At 42.4% G+C, this 17,389-nt stretch overlaps 1 protein-coding gene across 3 annotated transcripts in view; it reads right to left on the bottom strand.

Moving 5' to 3' along the window:
• SIK3 (SIK family kinase 3) overlaps positions 1 to 16,408 on the bottom strand; it is a 260,030-nt gene extending 243,622 nt beyond the window's left edge. For all 3 annotated transcript variants that reach the window (XM_087821520.1, XM_087821521.1, XM_087821522.1), the window contains exon 1: positions 16,136 to 16,408. In XM_087821520.1, coding sequence (XP_087677646.1) covers positions 16,136 to 16,408 — 273 coding nt within the window. The remainder of the gene's footprint in view (positions 1 to 16,135) is intronic.
• Between the last annotated feature and the right edge of the window lie 981 nt (positions 16,409 to 17,389).

Raw genomic sequence — 17,389 nt, 5'->3', positions numbered from 1 at the left:
ACACAATTTCAAGACAAAACACAAATAGACAACAGACAAATTAAATTATACTCAAATTCACTAGTAAATAACTACAAACTAAAATGACATTTTCTTTTACCTGTCAGATTGACTTAAAAGATGGCTGACTGCCATTGTTGAAGAGAACAGAAAAAGCAGTCTTATACACTCTTGCGTGAACTAGCCTGACCTTTCCTGGTGGGCAATTTGCCAACATTTATAAAATTTTAAGCACTTATACTTTGACTCAGACATTCTACTTCTAGTGAACTATTATATTAACTTACTGAGAAAAGGAAGAATCTAGTTCCAAAAGAAGATCCTAACACTGTATTTATCGTAAAAGAATATAACTTTCAGGAAATCTACTCTAGGTTGGACCTAATAGAACTCTAGTATCTTAAAAAATTAAATTAAGTCTGAGATTTAAGAGTCTTTTGAATAGTAACTAGTGCAACAGCAAATGGAATAGAAAAGAAACATTAGCACGAGTGTGCACATATAAATATGAGGAAACATTAACTGACATACAATTTGTAATTTAAAAAAGGTGGAAACATTAAAACTTATCAATAGGATACTACTTATATATAGTATATCCATAAACTGGAATACTCTACAGCCATTAGAAAGATTGAGATTAGGGCAAAATGTGCTGACATGGAAGAACATTGGAGACATATTATTAAGTTAAAAAAGAAGTACTGGCCCAGCCGGTGTGACTCAGTGGCTGAGCATCAACCTATGGCCAGGAGGTCACGGTTTGATTCCCGGTCAGGGCACATGCCCGGGTTTCGGGCTCGATCTCCAGTCGGGGGCGTGCAGGAGGCAGCCAATCAATGTCTCTCATCACCGATGTTTCTCTCCCTCTACCTCTCCCTTCCTCTCTCTGAAATCAATAAAAATATTTTTTTTAAAAAAGTATTGTAACAAAATAGATGTGTGGTATGATCACTTTTTAATAAAAAAACATAAACGCTTTATATGGCACATATTTTGAAAAGTTTGATTATAAGACACATGTATCAGACAAATAGATACAAAGATAGATACTTTTAAAGATACTCTGATGCTGCCTGGCCACCTAGGATCCAGGTGATCGGGGTTCGATTCCCCATCAGGCAGGGTACATGCCCGGGTTTCGGGCTCAATCCCCAGTTGGGGGTGTGCAGGAGGCAATCAATCATTGACTCACTCACTCATCATTGATGTTTCTATCTCTCTCTCTCCCTCTCCTTTCCTCTCTCTGAAATCCATAAAGATTTTTTTTTTTAATTTTTAAAAAAAAGATACTTTGATGCTATAAAATGTCCTGAAAAGGGAGAACTATCTGAAAATGGGAGAAAGGTACAGAATGAGTAGAGGAAAATATACAGAACAGAACATAATTTCAAAGTTAAAATAACTTTAAAATAAAGAAAATAAGCTATTTATATATTTTTTATTTTTTATTTGATCCATAAAAATAGTGCTTCCTTGTTTTGTTTGTATTTTTTTTCATTGTTAAAATGAATATTGCATCAGAGATTTGTGACTTGATTATATTTCTTTTATGAACTGGCTGTGCACATATAGTTCTTGGAATATATTTCTTCTTGCTACTGACTCACAAATCATCACATATAATAAAGATTTTTTTGCTTAAGTTGTTAAAAAAAACACAACTCAAAATTTAAAATGTTTGTGCTACAAACAAAACCATCACAAAAGTGAAAACTACCCACAAAACAGAAAATGTCTTTAAGTCACATACTTGATAAAGGAACTATATTCAGGATATATAAAGAATTCTTATAACTCAACAATAAAGACAACTCAACTAAAAAATGGGCAAAAATAATCTAAACAGACACTTGAAAGATTTACAAATGGTCAGTTAGCAATCAGAAGATACTCAACACCATTAATCATTAGAGAAATGAAAATCAAAACCACAATGAGATGCCACTTCATATCCACTTGTATGGCTAGATCAAAAAGAAAGAAAATAAAAATTTGGTGAGGATGTGGAAAAATTAGAACCCTAATACAGTGTGATTTTTCAACCTTTTTCATCTTGTGGCACACAAACTAATTACTAAAATTCTGAGGCACACACAAAAATATATTTTTTGCTGATCTGAAGAAAAAAAAAAGGTATAATCTTTATTCATTCACACCAGATGGCTACTGTTGTTGGCTGTTGTCACTATTTTTATTTGACAATCTAAGGGAAAAGAGATCAGGGCCCCTGACTAAATAGTCAGGTACTGCATGTTTGGAAAATTATTGTGGCTCACAGCTGAAAGCTGCGGCCCTAACACAATGCTGGTGGGAATGTAAGCTGGGCAGCCATTCTGGAAAAGTTTGGCAACTCCTCAGTTAAACATGGAGTTACTACATGACCCAGCAATTCCACTCCTAGGTAATCGTCCAAGATAAATGAAAACATACATCTACACAAAAACTTATACATGAGCCCTGGCCAGTGGTTAGAGTGTCAGCCTGCACACCACAGGGTCTCGGGTTCAATTCCTGGTCAAAGGCGTGTACCTGGGTTGCAGGTTTATCCCTGCCCAGGTCAGGGCGCATGCAGGAGGCAGCCAATCAACGTGTCCATCTCACATCGATGTTTCTCTCTTTCTCTCTCTCTCCCTTCCCCCTTCCACTATCTCTAAAAAAAAATCAGTGGAAAAAATATCCTCAGGTGAGGATTAACAAAAACAAAGAAACAAAAAAATACTTATAGACGAATGTTCCTACTAGCATTGTTCATACTAGCCAAAAAGTGGAAATAATGCAAAAGTCCACCGATTCATGAGTGGATAAAAAAATGCAGTATATCTACACAATGAAAGGTTATTCAGCCATAAAAAAGAATAAAATTCTAACAAATGCTACAACATGGAGGAACCTTGAACACATACTAAGTGAAAAAAGCCAGACACAAAAGGCCATATATTTTATATTTTATGATTTCATTTAAATGAAAAATTGTCCAGAACAGGAAAATCCATAAAGGCTTATTAGCTGCTTAGGGCTGCGAGAGGGAGGTTGGCGAAACGGACAGTAACTGTGAATGGGTACACCACTGCTTGTGAGAGGTATGAAGCTGTTCTAAAACTGACTGTGGCGACGGCTGCACAACTCCATGAACATACTAAAAACACTGAACTGGGTAAACTGTATGGCATATGGATTATCTCTCAATAAAGCTGGTGTAAAAATATATAATAAGTAAAAGAGAAAGCTCCATGAGGTTAAGTAAATATATAAGTAAAAAAGGAAGCTCCATGAGGTTAAGTGATTTATTTGCCCAAAGAAAACTGCCAGACTAGTAAAACTGAAACTGGAAACACGTGGCCTGACTCCCACACCAGTGGTCAGTTCATTACTACTGGCTGCCTCCTGCAATTGTGATAGCCACAAAGGTTCCCCAAAGAGTGGGAAAAGCAGAAAACAGTGATACTAGCACAAGAAAAGGAAGAGAAATTTAGGTAACACAAACTGAAATGTGGTTTTCCAAAATTTAATGTGACTCCAACTTGGATTCTTGGCCTAAAAAATCTAACCACCATTGATCTTAGCCATCGTGACTCACTGTGAACAGCGCCCCGCTCGCTGCGCGCTCAGTTGGAGCAGGGCACTGACGCGCTGCGGGCTGCGGAGGAGCCGAAGGGGCAGCAGGCGGAAACCACCGGCCGCCCTTCCGCGTACGTCGGGGCCAGTGCGTAACGTGCCGCAAGCATTATTCTCGAAGACTGTAAACTCCTTTAAAGAGATCCAAAAGCATTATCTCAAGATTTAACTACCTCCCAGAATTACTACACACATATAAGATATTCAGATATAATAGATGAAAGCGCTGTCTCTGCAGCTGACTTGGACACAAAGATCATTTGCTGGAATACAGCTGCCCCATTTGACTAGAGTAACAATATCACTGTTGATGTAGAAATAGAAAGAGCATACAGTCACTAAAAACATTATTTTGAGAGTTTAAAAAAATGAACTACTGAAAAAACTTATCTACTGTCAGAACACTGCTTATGCAACATTAGAACATTCTGACAGAAACAAAGGGCAACAAGAGGCAAGGAGAAAGAAAAAATCCTGCAGGTGCCCAACTTATCCTACTAAAAACACACAGCTCTCTCTGCTCCAGCCTTCCACAATAAAAACAATTCTGTTTCTTGTGACATATGAACAAAGATTTCTTTTGCCAGGAACAGAAAACAACTTACTACATGAAAATGTCAACGCGTTCTACGGCACATTACACTAGCAGTGAGCAGATAAAAACCTTTTAAATAAGAGAGTTTGGGCTGTTTCCTCATCAAATTTTTAACATCACTGGCCCTTTATGCAGGAGGCAGCGGATCAATATTTCTCTCTCATTGATGTTTCTCTCTCTCCCTCTCCCTTCCTCTTTCTGAAATCATTTAGAAAAGAAAGAAAACTAGGTTGAATGCTTAAAAAGACGTGATAAAGTCAAATTAGATGTGGACAAGACAAGTGTAAAAGGTTGGAGGGAATCATAAAACTCAAGAGGGATTCTGTACTCATATTGCTTCACAAATGCCTTTAAATTCCTACTCTTCTTTAAAAAAGCAAATCAAAACTAGAAATCTTAGATGATGAACTGTGTGTACATTTAATGCAAACAAGATGAAGGAACTCCACTCAGTATACTAAGAAACACCTCGGCCCCACATCAAAAGATTAGCAAATTTGTTTCTTAAACAAATTGCAAAGAAAAAGAGGAGGAAGGGAAACCTAGAGAGTAAAACAATTTTTTTTAAAAATGTAAGAGACATCAATTAATTATAATGTATAAACTTTATTTAGACCCTGATTCAAACAAATAAGTGGTTTAAAAGAATATATACATATACATTCAATCAGGGAAATTTTAATTTTTTATTTATTTATTGGTTTTAGAGAGAGGAAGGGAGGAAAGGAAAGAAGGAGGGAGGGGGAGAGAGAGGGGAGAGAGAGAGAAAGAAACATCGATCTGTCCTTCCACTTATTTATGCATTCAATGGTTGCTTCTTGTACGTGCCCTGACCCGAGATCAAACCCGAAACCTTGGCAAATGGGGACGACGCTCTAACCAACTGAGCCACCCAGCCAGGGTCAATCAGAGAAATTTTGACACTGACTTGATATTTAATGACATTAAGGAATTACTGTTAATTGTTTTAGGGAGGATAATGGTACTGTAGTTTTGTTTCTCTGAAAAAGAATCCTCGTCTATTTAGAGATATATGCCAAAATATTTACGAATGAAATGATAAAATTCTGGGATTTGCTTTAAAATAAACTAGGGAGAAAAGAGAAACAGGATGGAATATAGATGAAAGTTTGGCCATGAGGTGATAACTGCTTAAAGTGGGTGACAGATTGGGGGGGGGGTAATTATACTATTCCCTTTACTTTTGTTTATGTCTGAAATTCTCCATAATAAACACTTTCAGAAAAATTAGTGAATGAGTGCATATATATATTTTAAATTAAAATAAAATATTAAGAGTATTATATCAAGATTTCTGATTTCCCTGCTTCGTTTTCCCCCCCGATTTATAAGCAAATCATTAGCCAAACTTACTGTATAAGAGGCCTTGTACTGGAGGTTAAAGAAAAGAGCATATCATCAGATGCCCAACAGCAGTAATCACAAAACATTCTAAGGACAATATCCCCATATGGCCCAATTGCCCTTGAAAATCTCTTAGTAATGTGTACAGTGGATAAGGCAAATTCAAACACACTATGGCTGCTGCATCACCATATTTATTACATAATTATGTCTCTTACAGTCGCCTTTGCCATCTTTCCACCATTAAAACAAGGGAAGAGTAATTTACAACCTTCATTAATCTTTGAAATTCTCATTGTTTACCAAAGAATAGTTATTTAAAAATCAAAGGTTCAGAATCCGAGTCTATTTCTCATTAAATTTTCCTCTTTCCTTCATCAATTTCTCCAACATGGGTTTATGCCTCTTTGTGAAAGATCAGTAGAAAATGATGAGTCATAAAGAACACCTGAAAGGTTAGATTCACATTTATTTTCTTTCCTCTTTCAGGTTTGGGAAAGAAGGATTAGGCAGCTGGCTCTGACCCTCTTTTGACCTGTCCTTTATCTATTATCACCCTACATGTGAAGGTGCAGCAGAGACTTACAAGCTCCACGTTCCCAAGCCAAGAAAGGCAGAGGGGGAGACAAATAAAGGAAGAGGCTATCTCATAAACTGCTTCGGAGGCATAACCTTTCTGGAAAGCAATGTGGCAATACATGTATCAGGTGTCTTAAAAACACGCGTGTCCTTGGCCCAGTGATTTCACTTCTAAAGATCTTTTCTGAGTAAAAAATCAGAATGCCTCAAAGATTTGTGCACAAAATGGTCACAGCAAATCTGTAACAGTGAAAAACTGGAAAGAATCTTAAAGTAAGAGAAAGCTTCAAGAAGTAACAGTAGTCATATAATAGAAAAGTAGACATCCATTAAAATTGATGTTTACAAACAGCTTCTAATGACGGGAAAATACTTTTAATGAATGTTTAGGGGGGAAAAGGAATAAAAGTGTATATCAATATGATCCCAATTATGTATTTTACAATATTAACAACTGCTGCCTTTGGGTAGCAGGATTATAGATAAAATTCTTTCCTTCTGATTCTTAATAATTTTCTGAATTTTCTAAAATTTCTTCCATGAGCACAAATTACTTCTATTAAAAAAAAAAAAACAAAAACGGTAGGGCAGGGTGGTAGAAGAGGGTCAGTAATAATGAGCGATTGGCTTGGGGTAAGAGAATTCATGCTTAATATTCCCCTCCTCTTCTGCCAGGTTTGAGATGGAAGCATTCAACTGCTCCTTTAACTTAATCCTTTTTCTACCCTGACAAGAATAAATTTATTTTCTTGTCTTCTAGGACCAGTAGTTGCTATTTTTGCACACGGATGATACAACAAAAACTAGCTGAATTAAGCCATTAAAAGGTAGGAACCATTAAAAGCAACCACTAAAATTAAGGGTCAGTGACAAGAAAGTTGTTTTGTTTTTTGTTTTTATTTTAAATCAGTTCACCTAGTATAAATAACAGAACAAGAGGTAACTCAACAAATAGTCTGAAGTTATCTCAGGAAGTGCCAGCAGCCCAAGACCCCTTCATAGACCTGCAAAGGGAGGCTCCAAGGCGGAAGAGGGAAAAGGCAGCTTTGGCTGACTACCTGCGGGGCCTGGATATGAAAGGACCCTCTATTTTTAAAGTAAGGTGGCTTGAATTTAAATTGCAGGGTTTACTTCTGTTACACTGAACTTCTTAATAATAAAGGTTTAAGATATGCCAAAAATAAATGACTTGCCCAGAAAGGTTGTGAAATCTCCTTAGCTAGAGATGTGTGAGAAAAAGGTAGAAAATTACTTTGCTTTAACATATTAACTAGAGAGGGGAAATTTCAATAGTAAAATTCTTAGATGTACTAAGAATATAAAAACAAACCCACCTCCCATTTTTTAAATCCTTATATTCACTCACTAAATTAATGTTCACAGGCACTGCAGTGGGCACGAGGAAAGCATCAAAAACATTAAAATCCTGACCTCATGGAGCTTACGTTCATTTATCATACTGGGCCTCCTAACAAGCATTAGAAGTTAGATATTTTCTACCTTTTTTATTTATTTATTTATTTATTTATTTATTTATTTATTTATTTATTTATTTATTTTTTAGAGAGAGAGGAAGGAAGAGAGAAACATCGAGGTGAGACAGAAACATCGGTCAGCATCAATTGGCTGCCCCCTGCACGCCCCCCACACGCCTCAATCGAACTGGAAGCCTTTCGATGCCTGAGACAACGCCCAACCAACTGAGCCACACCAGCCAGGGCTTCTTCTTTTAGGTAAAATGACATTTATAAATTTCAAGCATATCAAAGCACTGCCATAAAATAAACAGCATCTAGCATTTGGAATGGCCCAGAGAAGCCCTAAATAAATATCTGTGAAACAAAACTAAGAAAACTCTGTGGCTGAGGTCTTGGGATGGCAGGCAGACTTAATTTCACTATACAAATCTTTTTACTTTTTGAATTTTGTGCCATACATCAATTCCCAGTTATCGATAAATATTTTTTCAAAAGTTTACTGGATGGATAGATGGTTAGTTGGTTGCTTGCTTGGTTGATTGACTGGAATAAATGAAAAATTTCTTCTTCAAAATTTTCAGTCTCAAAAAGTGTGGTTAGCTAACCTAAATTTTCAGATTCAATTCTTCTGGAGGAAGCAATGAGAAGTAAAACATACTGCTGGTAAGCATGTACTGGAGCTGAAACTTGGCAGAAATTTGATTATTTCTCAGAACTTCCTAATCAAAACCTAAATATAATTTAAGACAACTGGCCAAAAGTATCCCACTGAATGGGTCCAGCCTACACAGACAAGCTTCAACAGGTAACGGGTTTGCTTCTCCTTCCTTTCGGCTTCTGGGAAATGAGGCTGAGCATTCGCAATCTGGCTCCTACCTCTCTGACAACCTAAATTCTGAGATGAAATACTATTCAGAGGTCAGAGACTCCTTGTCTACAATGAACTGCACACCTCCTAAACAGAAATACCAGATGGGGCAAAAGTAGATTTACAGTCGTTTATATGGAAAATAATACAATAATTAATAAATAATAATACAAGAATAAACTGTATCACGTACTCACAACTGTAAACCTACTTTTGCCCCACCCTGTATGTACCAAACATAACTTAGGGATGGCTCATCCAACAGTATTGTACTAACTGATGGAACTTTATTATGAACAAATCTAAAAGAAGCTCTTTGAAGCTAATTCAACCAAGACTGTTGAGGTTTCTCAAAGACATCACCTTGACCACTTATTTAACAATTATGTATTACATTAGGACAAAAATCCACAAGAATGTATATAATTTTCATCCTCTGGATGTTATCAGTCATCCACAGGACAGTATGACTGGCCTGTATTATGTATAATGCCAGAAGGGACCAAACTACTATTAGAAGGGGTCAGGAACTCACCTGATGGGTGAGGTCATGCACCAGGGAAACAGGTGTAGCTCATACACCAAAAACTAGAACCACATAAGAGAAGCCCTAGGTAAGTGTTTCTCTTGGCCCTTACCTGTGTCATCAAGGCACATATCTTGGTGACCATTCTCTTAATGAGTTAAAAGATGGCACAACCCCCTGGAAACTGGTAGTGATCTGGTAAGTGAGAAGTTGATCTAAAACAGGTACCTTCAAAGACAGACCAGCCCAAGAGCAAAAGAATAATTACTCCTGTTCCCTGGGAGTAAGCTAGATTTAGTGACAAAGGAAAACTATATAAGGCAGACTGTGTTTATGGTCATTGCCTTTTCTGTTTCTTTCCATTTTTACTTCCTTAGTATTTTGAAAAGCTTTTTTGACACCTTAGTCATGTCAAGGGAGCACCAAGAGGTATTTGTGAGTAGGAGGTTTAAAGGAAAAGCAATGGCAAAGCAATGGATCCATGGAGGACTGCTGGGAAGTGGCAGGATTGACAGTGAAATACAGTGTTGGTATGTACTCTTCCTCCTATTTGGGGAAATTTTTCCTCTAATCATGACATCTCACTTTTGGAGTTTGGTTTAATAGAAAGAATAAATATCTTAGATTTTAATTAGTAGGTGTATTTTGTTTCTCTAACAAAAGATCACGTGCTCAGAAGGCAAGGGCAATGTTTTCTATCACTGGAGGAGTCAGAGTAAAGTTAACTAGAAACTGGGATGCCTGGATTCTAATTCCAACTCCCGCACTAACTAGCTATAGGATTCTGGGCAAATGGAGGGAGGGGGGAAGATACCAAAGGGAGTCATGAATCTAATGGGTAATTGGTCTAAACTACTTTAATAGCCCCTAAAGGCCTGAGATTCTAAACTCCATTAAGTCCATCTTTCTAGATTCTGAAAAAGAAAGCAATGGAATAGAAGATCTCTAAGATCTCTTTTGTGTCCAAAAATCAACAAATATTTGCTGGCTAATCGTGTTTAATTTATGTGCAAACGTATGATCTTCTCTTATTGTGTAAAAGAATGTAAGTTGTTAAAATACAACATCGCCCCCATCTGAAGAAATGCATCAGAAAAAGTTTTACCCTTAACCATAAAATAACCAGCATGAATTTTTAAAAACACAAATCAAATGATATCAGTGCTCTGCTTTGATATCTTCTGATGTCAATGCTGTTCCATGTCCAATTCCATAAAATGGACTATAAACCTATATGATATGGCCCCTGTCTACCTTTCTGAATCCATCCCTTACCATCCTCCCTGCCCCCTTGTTCACTAAGCTGCAGGCACCATGACCTTGGATCTAATTTTTTGAAAAACCAAGCTCTTTTCTACCCCAAGACCTTTGCACTTGCCATTCCTTCTTCACTGACTATTCTGCCTTCTAAATCTTCCCAGGCCGACACTCTCTCATCATTCAGGTGTCAATTCAAATATCATCACATTGGAAAAGCTTTCCTCAACCACTGTAGCTGAAGCAGCATGCTTCCCCAGACACTCTCTAGCCCAGTTATTGTCTTCATAGTATTCATCACTAGGTGAAGTGAATTTTTACATGTTTCTTATCTGTCTCCTACCATAAGAAAGTAAGCTCCAAAAAGGCAAGAGCTTTTTATTTCTCGTTTATCAGTGTACAAAGAGAGCCCAGGATAGAACCTGAACAAACTTTGGATTCAATAAATGTACGATGAATGAATGATAGATAAGAGAAAGATTCCATTTCTTTGCAGAGATGTTTTAAGTGCTTTTTAGAATTACAGAGGCTCTGGTGAAGAGAATTTTTTTCTTTTCAAAGCATCCATTTTGTTCTCTTTTATGCTGTGAACTTGAAAACATTAGCCAGATTGATGCCTGGAAAATGAAAACAGCACTTCTGGCACAGAAATAACTAGTCTGGGCACCTCTGGCTTGAGCCAGATCTATGACTTTCTAGGGAGCTGGCACCAAAGTCAGAATGTTAAAATAAACAGCTCTGATGTTGAAAGTGGAATACCAGTATTTTGAATCCAAATCAATCTTAGCTCTTCAACAAAGTCAGTAACCCCATCACAAATGAAGTATCATCTGTACCAAAATAAAGTTAGTCATCTTTCAGCAGGCATTTCTGTATTATCTAGGGATGGGACTATCCCTTCAAATGTAATATAAATCTTGCTTCCAATTTCTTTTTCACATATTCTCTTTTCTATTTACCGATGAGTCTTGTTTTCAGCCTTCTGATGAGCACAGCATCATCTCATACTTCTTTAAACTCTTCCTTAAACGTGCACATAAAACTATTAGCCCACTCTGAGTTTTTCTCCTCATGGAAATGAGTTCCCACTAAACCACACAGTCCACAGATGTGTGCTGCCTGGTCGATATTTGGAATGGGGTCATGGGGCAAAGTTTCCTCTGTGTAATATCTAAAGTAAAGAATCCTGACCTTGGACTTCTAAGTAGCACCCAAATGCAAATGTGTTCTTAAGCCTTGTAAGAATAATTCTTCACATTCTCCGCCAAATTTAAGGGAATCTCTGGAGAAAAGACTACACTAAAACAAACTCTGTTCCAAACTCTGTGACAAAGAGTAGTAACACAAACACGCAGAATATTCGAAGCAGCCCAAATAAAAGCTGGCATCAGTCACAGTTTTCATCAGACAAGTCTCATAACTATTTAAAAAGTTTAACTAATGAAAAATTGTTTTAAAATCCCAATTTCATGAAATTAGCCCAGAGTCCACAGGAGTTTAATCCAACTCTCTCAAAGTGGCCCCTGACGTAATCACAAACTACTTTTTTGCCCTTAAAGCATATCATCAGGATGGCATCTACCTACACAAAACAAATGGCATGTGCATTCATAAACTGTTCCCAAGGGGTGAAAGGTCAAAAAGGGGAACTATGTCTTACTCATCTTTGTTATTACAGCATCTGATGGTGATGATGATGATGATGATTACAGTGACTACATGCCTACTATGCCTACTACTGTTCTAAGTGCTTCACATATATTATGCTGTTTAATTTTCATAATACTCAGAGTTAAGTACTTTTGTCATCTCACTTTACAGATGAGGGAATCCAAACACAGAGAAGTTAAACCATTTACCCAAGATCACCCAGCTGTTAAGCAGCAGAGGATCCAAACCCAGGCAGCCTTATCCAAAGCTCAAGTTCTTACCACAAATCAGTAATGGGCAAGTGATAAGTATCTGTTAAAACACACATTAAAAGTATTTGAGCCCTAGCCGGTGGCTCAATTGGTGGAGCATCACCCTGTACGCAAAAAGGTGTCAGGCTCTATTCCTGGTCAGGGCACATACCTAGGTTGCAGGTTTGATTCCCCAGTTGGGGCGAATAGAAGACACAACCAATCGATGTTTCTCTCCCCGCCTCCCCAAAAATCAATTAAAAACCTGTATCTTCGGGAAAGGATTAAAAAAGGAAAAGTACTTGACCAATGGCTTTTATACATTTACTTAAATGTATACAAAATATCTACTCCATTCTTATTCATCCAACCAGTGAAGGCATAGACACGGGCAACAGACTATAAGCAATTGAGCACAAAATCTTTATTTTTAAATCTCTTTAATACTTCATAGTGTCCTACCAAACGAATAGAGCCGAAGAATCTCAGGCTGAGGCTCCTCCAAAATAAAAAAAAGAAATCAAAGATGGTAGGACAAAGACAGCGAGGGTGAGCTGCTGACCAAAGTATGTCAGAGATGAATATCCTCTGCTGCTAACTATTCTGCAGTGACACTCTAAGCACTGCAGTGCTGCCAACATTAACTCTGAGCTCATGAATGCAGTGCTACAAAATTCACCAACAACCAAATAGGAAAATATTTCCTTTTCTCTGCTGACTTTATTCATCCCAGAGTCCTTCTCTAGGAGGTTTGAGAGTTAACAGAATCTGGGAAAGGGCCAGCTTCACCACTTATTGTTGGACGGAGTGCAGTAGCTTAGTCAATAAATGAAGTTTACTTTAGCCTCTTAGTCTTTGGAATGGGTAGTACATATAAGAAAAGGTGACCATAAATATTTCTTTGATGTTCAGAAATCCTACTACCTAACCTTCAGCCAACACAAATATCATCTGTATTACCTGAGTCTGATTGTTACATATGGTTATAAGAAAAATCCAGACCATTCAGTGGCCTGTGGGGATAAAAGGAGAAGAAATCACATACCTCTAAAAGACAAAACATAAAAATAATACAGTCTGCGAAGAGATGGAAAAAAAAAACAGCTCTTTGCTTCCAAGTGACCTGACTGCAGAAGTAAGATAAATGCTGCAGTGCATGGGAAGAAAAATCTATCTACCTGAATAACTGAAAAAGCAGCTTCTGCTACTGCTAGTAAACCAGGCACCTTCCTCTCCATTATATAACCAAGCCATGGCCTCAATAGGCCTTCATACTGTATGTCAACAGCTGTTAAGCACATCTAAACTGTCAGCATTTGAGAAACCCTTCCAAAGTGGATTCAGATTAAGCAAGGAGCAGGCCAAAATACGCTCATCGTTTACCCACAGCACATGACAACTCCTATGAATTAAGCTTCACTCATGCCCTCAGAGTAATTTAAGCAACAAAAGATGGGGTGCTTGTAACTGTACTGTAACAAGGAAATTGCACAGTGCTACAGAAACACAAATGAGTGTTGGTGTGGTCCCATAACACATGCAACTCATTGAAATCATTGTCCAAGCCATCCATTTCAATCTCATTCAAGATTTTGAATATTTTCATACAAAGGAATTGCATAACTCCACACCACAAACGATCAAAGTTAAAACTAACATAAACAGTGACACCCGTTTATAAACAAGCCAATGTTTAAAATGCTGCAGTCCTGCCTAGGCAGGGTGGCTCAGCGGTTGAGCATCAACCTATGATCCAGGAGATCGTGGTTTGATTCCCAGTCAGGGCACATGCCCAGGCTGCAGGCTCCATCCCCAGTGAGGGGCGTGCAGAAGGCAGCCGATCAATGACTCATCACTGATGTTTCTCTCTCTCCCTTCCTCTTCCTCTCTCTGAAATCAATAAAGATATATTAAAAAATAAAATGCTGCAGTCCTAAAGGATACCACGGCCTCAGAGAAACACTAAGAAACACACACACAGGAAAATTAGAAAGTGGGCAGACCAGCCATAATTAGCCACTGGTTTTGCTGACTACTGAAGACAGAAATGTCTCTTTTATATATAACTCCAAGAATCAACTGTTTGCAATTACATTTCCAAAAACATTCAACCCTGTCAGAAATTATTTTTATCAATATTTTGGTGTATCCAAGGGCTGACAGATATAAAATTCTTTAAGTCACAGACACCATAAACCAGACGACCAATTAAGTTCAGAGTCCATCCCCCAAAGGTCTGAGCAAAATAATCACAGGAGTGCAATGTGATTACTTGGGTGGGGGAAGGGAGGCCAACAAGGAACCAAGCTCCAACTACTAGTTGTTTGTAAACATAAGTTTGGCTTGGCTAACAGTAAACAGAGCTGGAAGCACTGAGGGATGGGGGCGGGGTGGAGATGGACCAGAGTCTTGGCCTAGTCTACTCTCCCTCAGGGTTGGAGAGTCACAGTGTTACCTGGGGAACCGTGGACTTTGTTATCTCCTGCAGCTCAGACCTGCAGACTTGAGGCCCTCTGATAAAAACTGAGAAAGGCTGAAGGGCACCCCCTCCCCAGAGGAAGTGAAACCGACCAATCAATTGTCCACACGCACCCACCCTGCCACACAACAAGGGCCCCTTGTAGTCTATGACAGAAAGGAGGGGAAAAGGAACTTCTGGCGGTAAGTGAGCAGGAGAGAAGGCCTAGATAAGTCGCTGGCTTCTGAAAACCAGCGATTGCCATAAAAGCAAAAACACGGTAGGTGATGACAACCAGAGGCTCGGCTGAGGAGGTGAGGCGAACTGATGTGGCTTTTGTAGGAAGCAGCAGCAGCAGCTATAAGGGTTCATTAGTCAGGCTGAGGGAAACAAACTGCAGTTTTAAACATGGTGCATGACTACACTGAAAGTGTTCATTCAAGTGAGAGAATGAACAAAGAAAAAATTTGGAGTACAAATGGGCTTTGTGGGTCCAACTGAAACCAAAAGATTCCGCCTGATGCCTTAGATTCCAATACTCCCAAAGAAGAGGGCGACAGGAAAGTGCCACCGTATTTCCTCAAAAAAGGAACTTTACAGGTAAAAATGTGTAGGTTTACACATATGGCCTCCTAACTGACCTTGCCAATTTCACCTCTACAGCTCCACAGAGCCCTTGAGAACCAAAGGGCCCAATGCGCGGGCCCTGGTGCGGGGCCCCCCACGGAGAGCCCGAAACTCCAGACCCTCCAACCCCTCTGGCCTGCAATCCAGCTCTCCCAAAGCGTTTAACCCCATTACTGCGCCGCCATGAAAACCTGCCGCCCTCTGCGCCCCGAGCCCGCTCCTGCGGAAAAGCAGGACAAGTCCCCCCAGTATTCCCCAGGCTCTTTGCCCCTCCTGCAGGGATCTCGTCTGGCCTCCGGCTTCCATTCCCACCGTCCACCTCTGCCGGACGATCCCCTGCTGACTGACATCTGTCATAAGGTGCCAGGTGCCTCCCGTCTCCCGGTGCCCTGTCTCCACCACACCCTCCCCAAATCCCGCCCGGGCCGCCCCGGGTCCCCTGGTGAACCCCCACCTGCCGCTTCACCCCCGTCCCGCGTCCTCAGAGTCCACGTCCCCTGCGCCCCCGCCTCGCGCCCTCGGGGCTTCCTAACTGCTGGTTCCAGAGTCTCCTCCGCGCGTCGCGCGGCTCCTGCGAGTTCCAAGCGCCTCCGACCTCCCGCCCCACACGCCGTCCGCGCCGGGACCCTCCCTCCCGCCGCCCCGTGCGGGCCCCGGCGCGCCGAGCCCCGCGCCTCCGCCGCGGAGGTCCCCCCTCCGGCCCCGGGTCCCGCACCCTCCCGCCTCGCCCCGGCCGCCCCTCCAGGTCCCCTTCCCCAACGCTGCCCGCACCCGGAGTGCGCTCGCTCGCCCACCCCGCAGTCTCGGGTGGCGGGTCCTGCCCGCCCCGCTGCACTCGGACGGCGGTCCCGCCGCGCCACTACCTTGGCCTTGGTGACGAGGTGCGTGGCCCGCTTCACCACAGCGAAGTTGCCCTTGCCGATGGTGCGGTCGATCTCGTAGTAGCCGATGCGGGCAGGCACCGGCCCGCGGGAGGCCGGGGCCGGGGGGCGCGGCGAGCCAGGCGCCGAGGGCGCCGCCGCGGGCGCGGTCGCGGGTCCCGGCGCGGGCGGAGGCAGCAGGCGGCCCGCCGGTCCGGCGGCCCCCGTCCCGGCCCCGGCAGCCCCGCCGGCTCCGCTCGCCGCCGCTGCCGCCATCTTGTCGCGCAGTGAAACCTCCGGGGCCGCGGGGAGCCGGCGGGGGAGGGGGCGGGGGGCGGGCAAAGGAGGGGGGCCGCGCTGACGTCACTCCGGGGCGGAGCGCCCGCGCCGCCGGGGCCGGGCGCCATGGCAACCGCTCGTCACGTGCCGACGCGCGTCACTGCCCAGAGCCATGGCAACTGTGACCTCACCCGCGAGCTCGACCTTCCTGCGTGGGCCGGGTCCTGCGGCCTGGCTCCCGCCTGCCCGCTCTGGGGAGCAGACGGGGCTCCGCCGGTCTCAGGCCGCTCGGCGGGCCCGAGTCGGGCGCTTCCAGCCCCACCCCACGTCGGCGTCCCCGGCCTCGCTCAAGTGACCCCTCCTGTGGCCGCGCTAGCGGTTCAGCAACCCCCGGCTTCCCTAAAACAAAATACTGCCTCGTCACCAAAAATACCAGCCTTGCCCCACTTTAGCCCTCGAGGCCCGAGGCAGGAATAGCTACGGTTCTGAAGCAACTGTCGCCGAGTTGGCGGCGAGGCAGGGCTGGACTCTTCAGTAAAAGGCTTCCTCTTGCAAAAGCACCTCCCCCAGACGACCCACCTAATCGCCACCGAGCTCCGGGGAGCGCGGAGGCGAGAACTGCGTGCGCGCGGCGGGCGCCGGGACCGGCGCGGTCCCGCGCGGGCGGCGAGGGCGGGCGGGCGCGTGGCCTTCCCGCCCCGCGGCGCCTGAGCCGCTCCGCGAGCCACATCAGCGCCCGGTAGGCAGAATAAAGAACAAAACAAAAGTGCCAGCCTTACTAAGCAGTGACCCTTCAAGGGCATCGGAGACGGCCGACCGTCTCCTTCCCTTCGCCCGTTACCCTCACCCTTCAGAGCCCCGCGCCCCTGTAGGAAGTCAAGTCACGCCTTCAGGTGGGGAGGGAGCGGTAGGCGGTTGGGCCGGGGTGACGAGACGGGCGAGGGGCTGGGGCCCGCCGCGGCGAACGCGGGTCCCCTC

This window comes from Miniopterus natalensis, chromosome 11 (assembly GCF_054644295.1).
Source record: "Miniopterus natalensis isolate mMinNat1 chromosome 11, mMinNat1.hap1, whole genome shotgun sequence".
Lineage (NCBI taxonomy): Eukaryota > Metazoa > Chordata > Mammalia > Chiroptera > Miniopteridae > Miniopterus > Miniopterus natalensis.
Note: the sequence above shows the minus strand (reverse complement) of the source record. Positions and strands in the feature narration are given on the sequence as shown.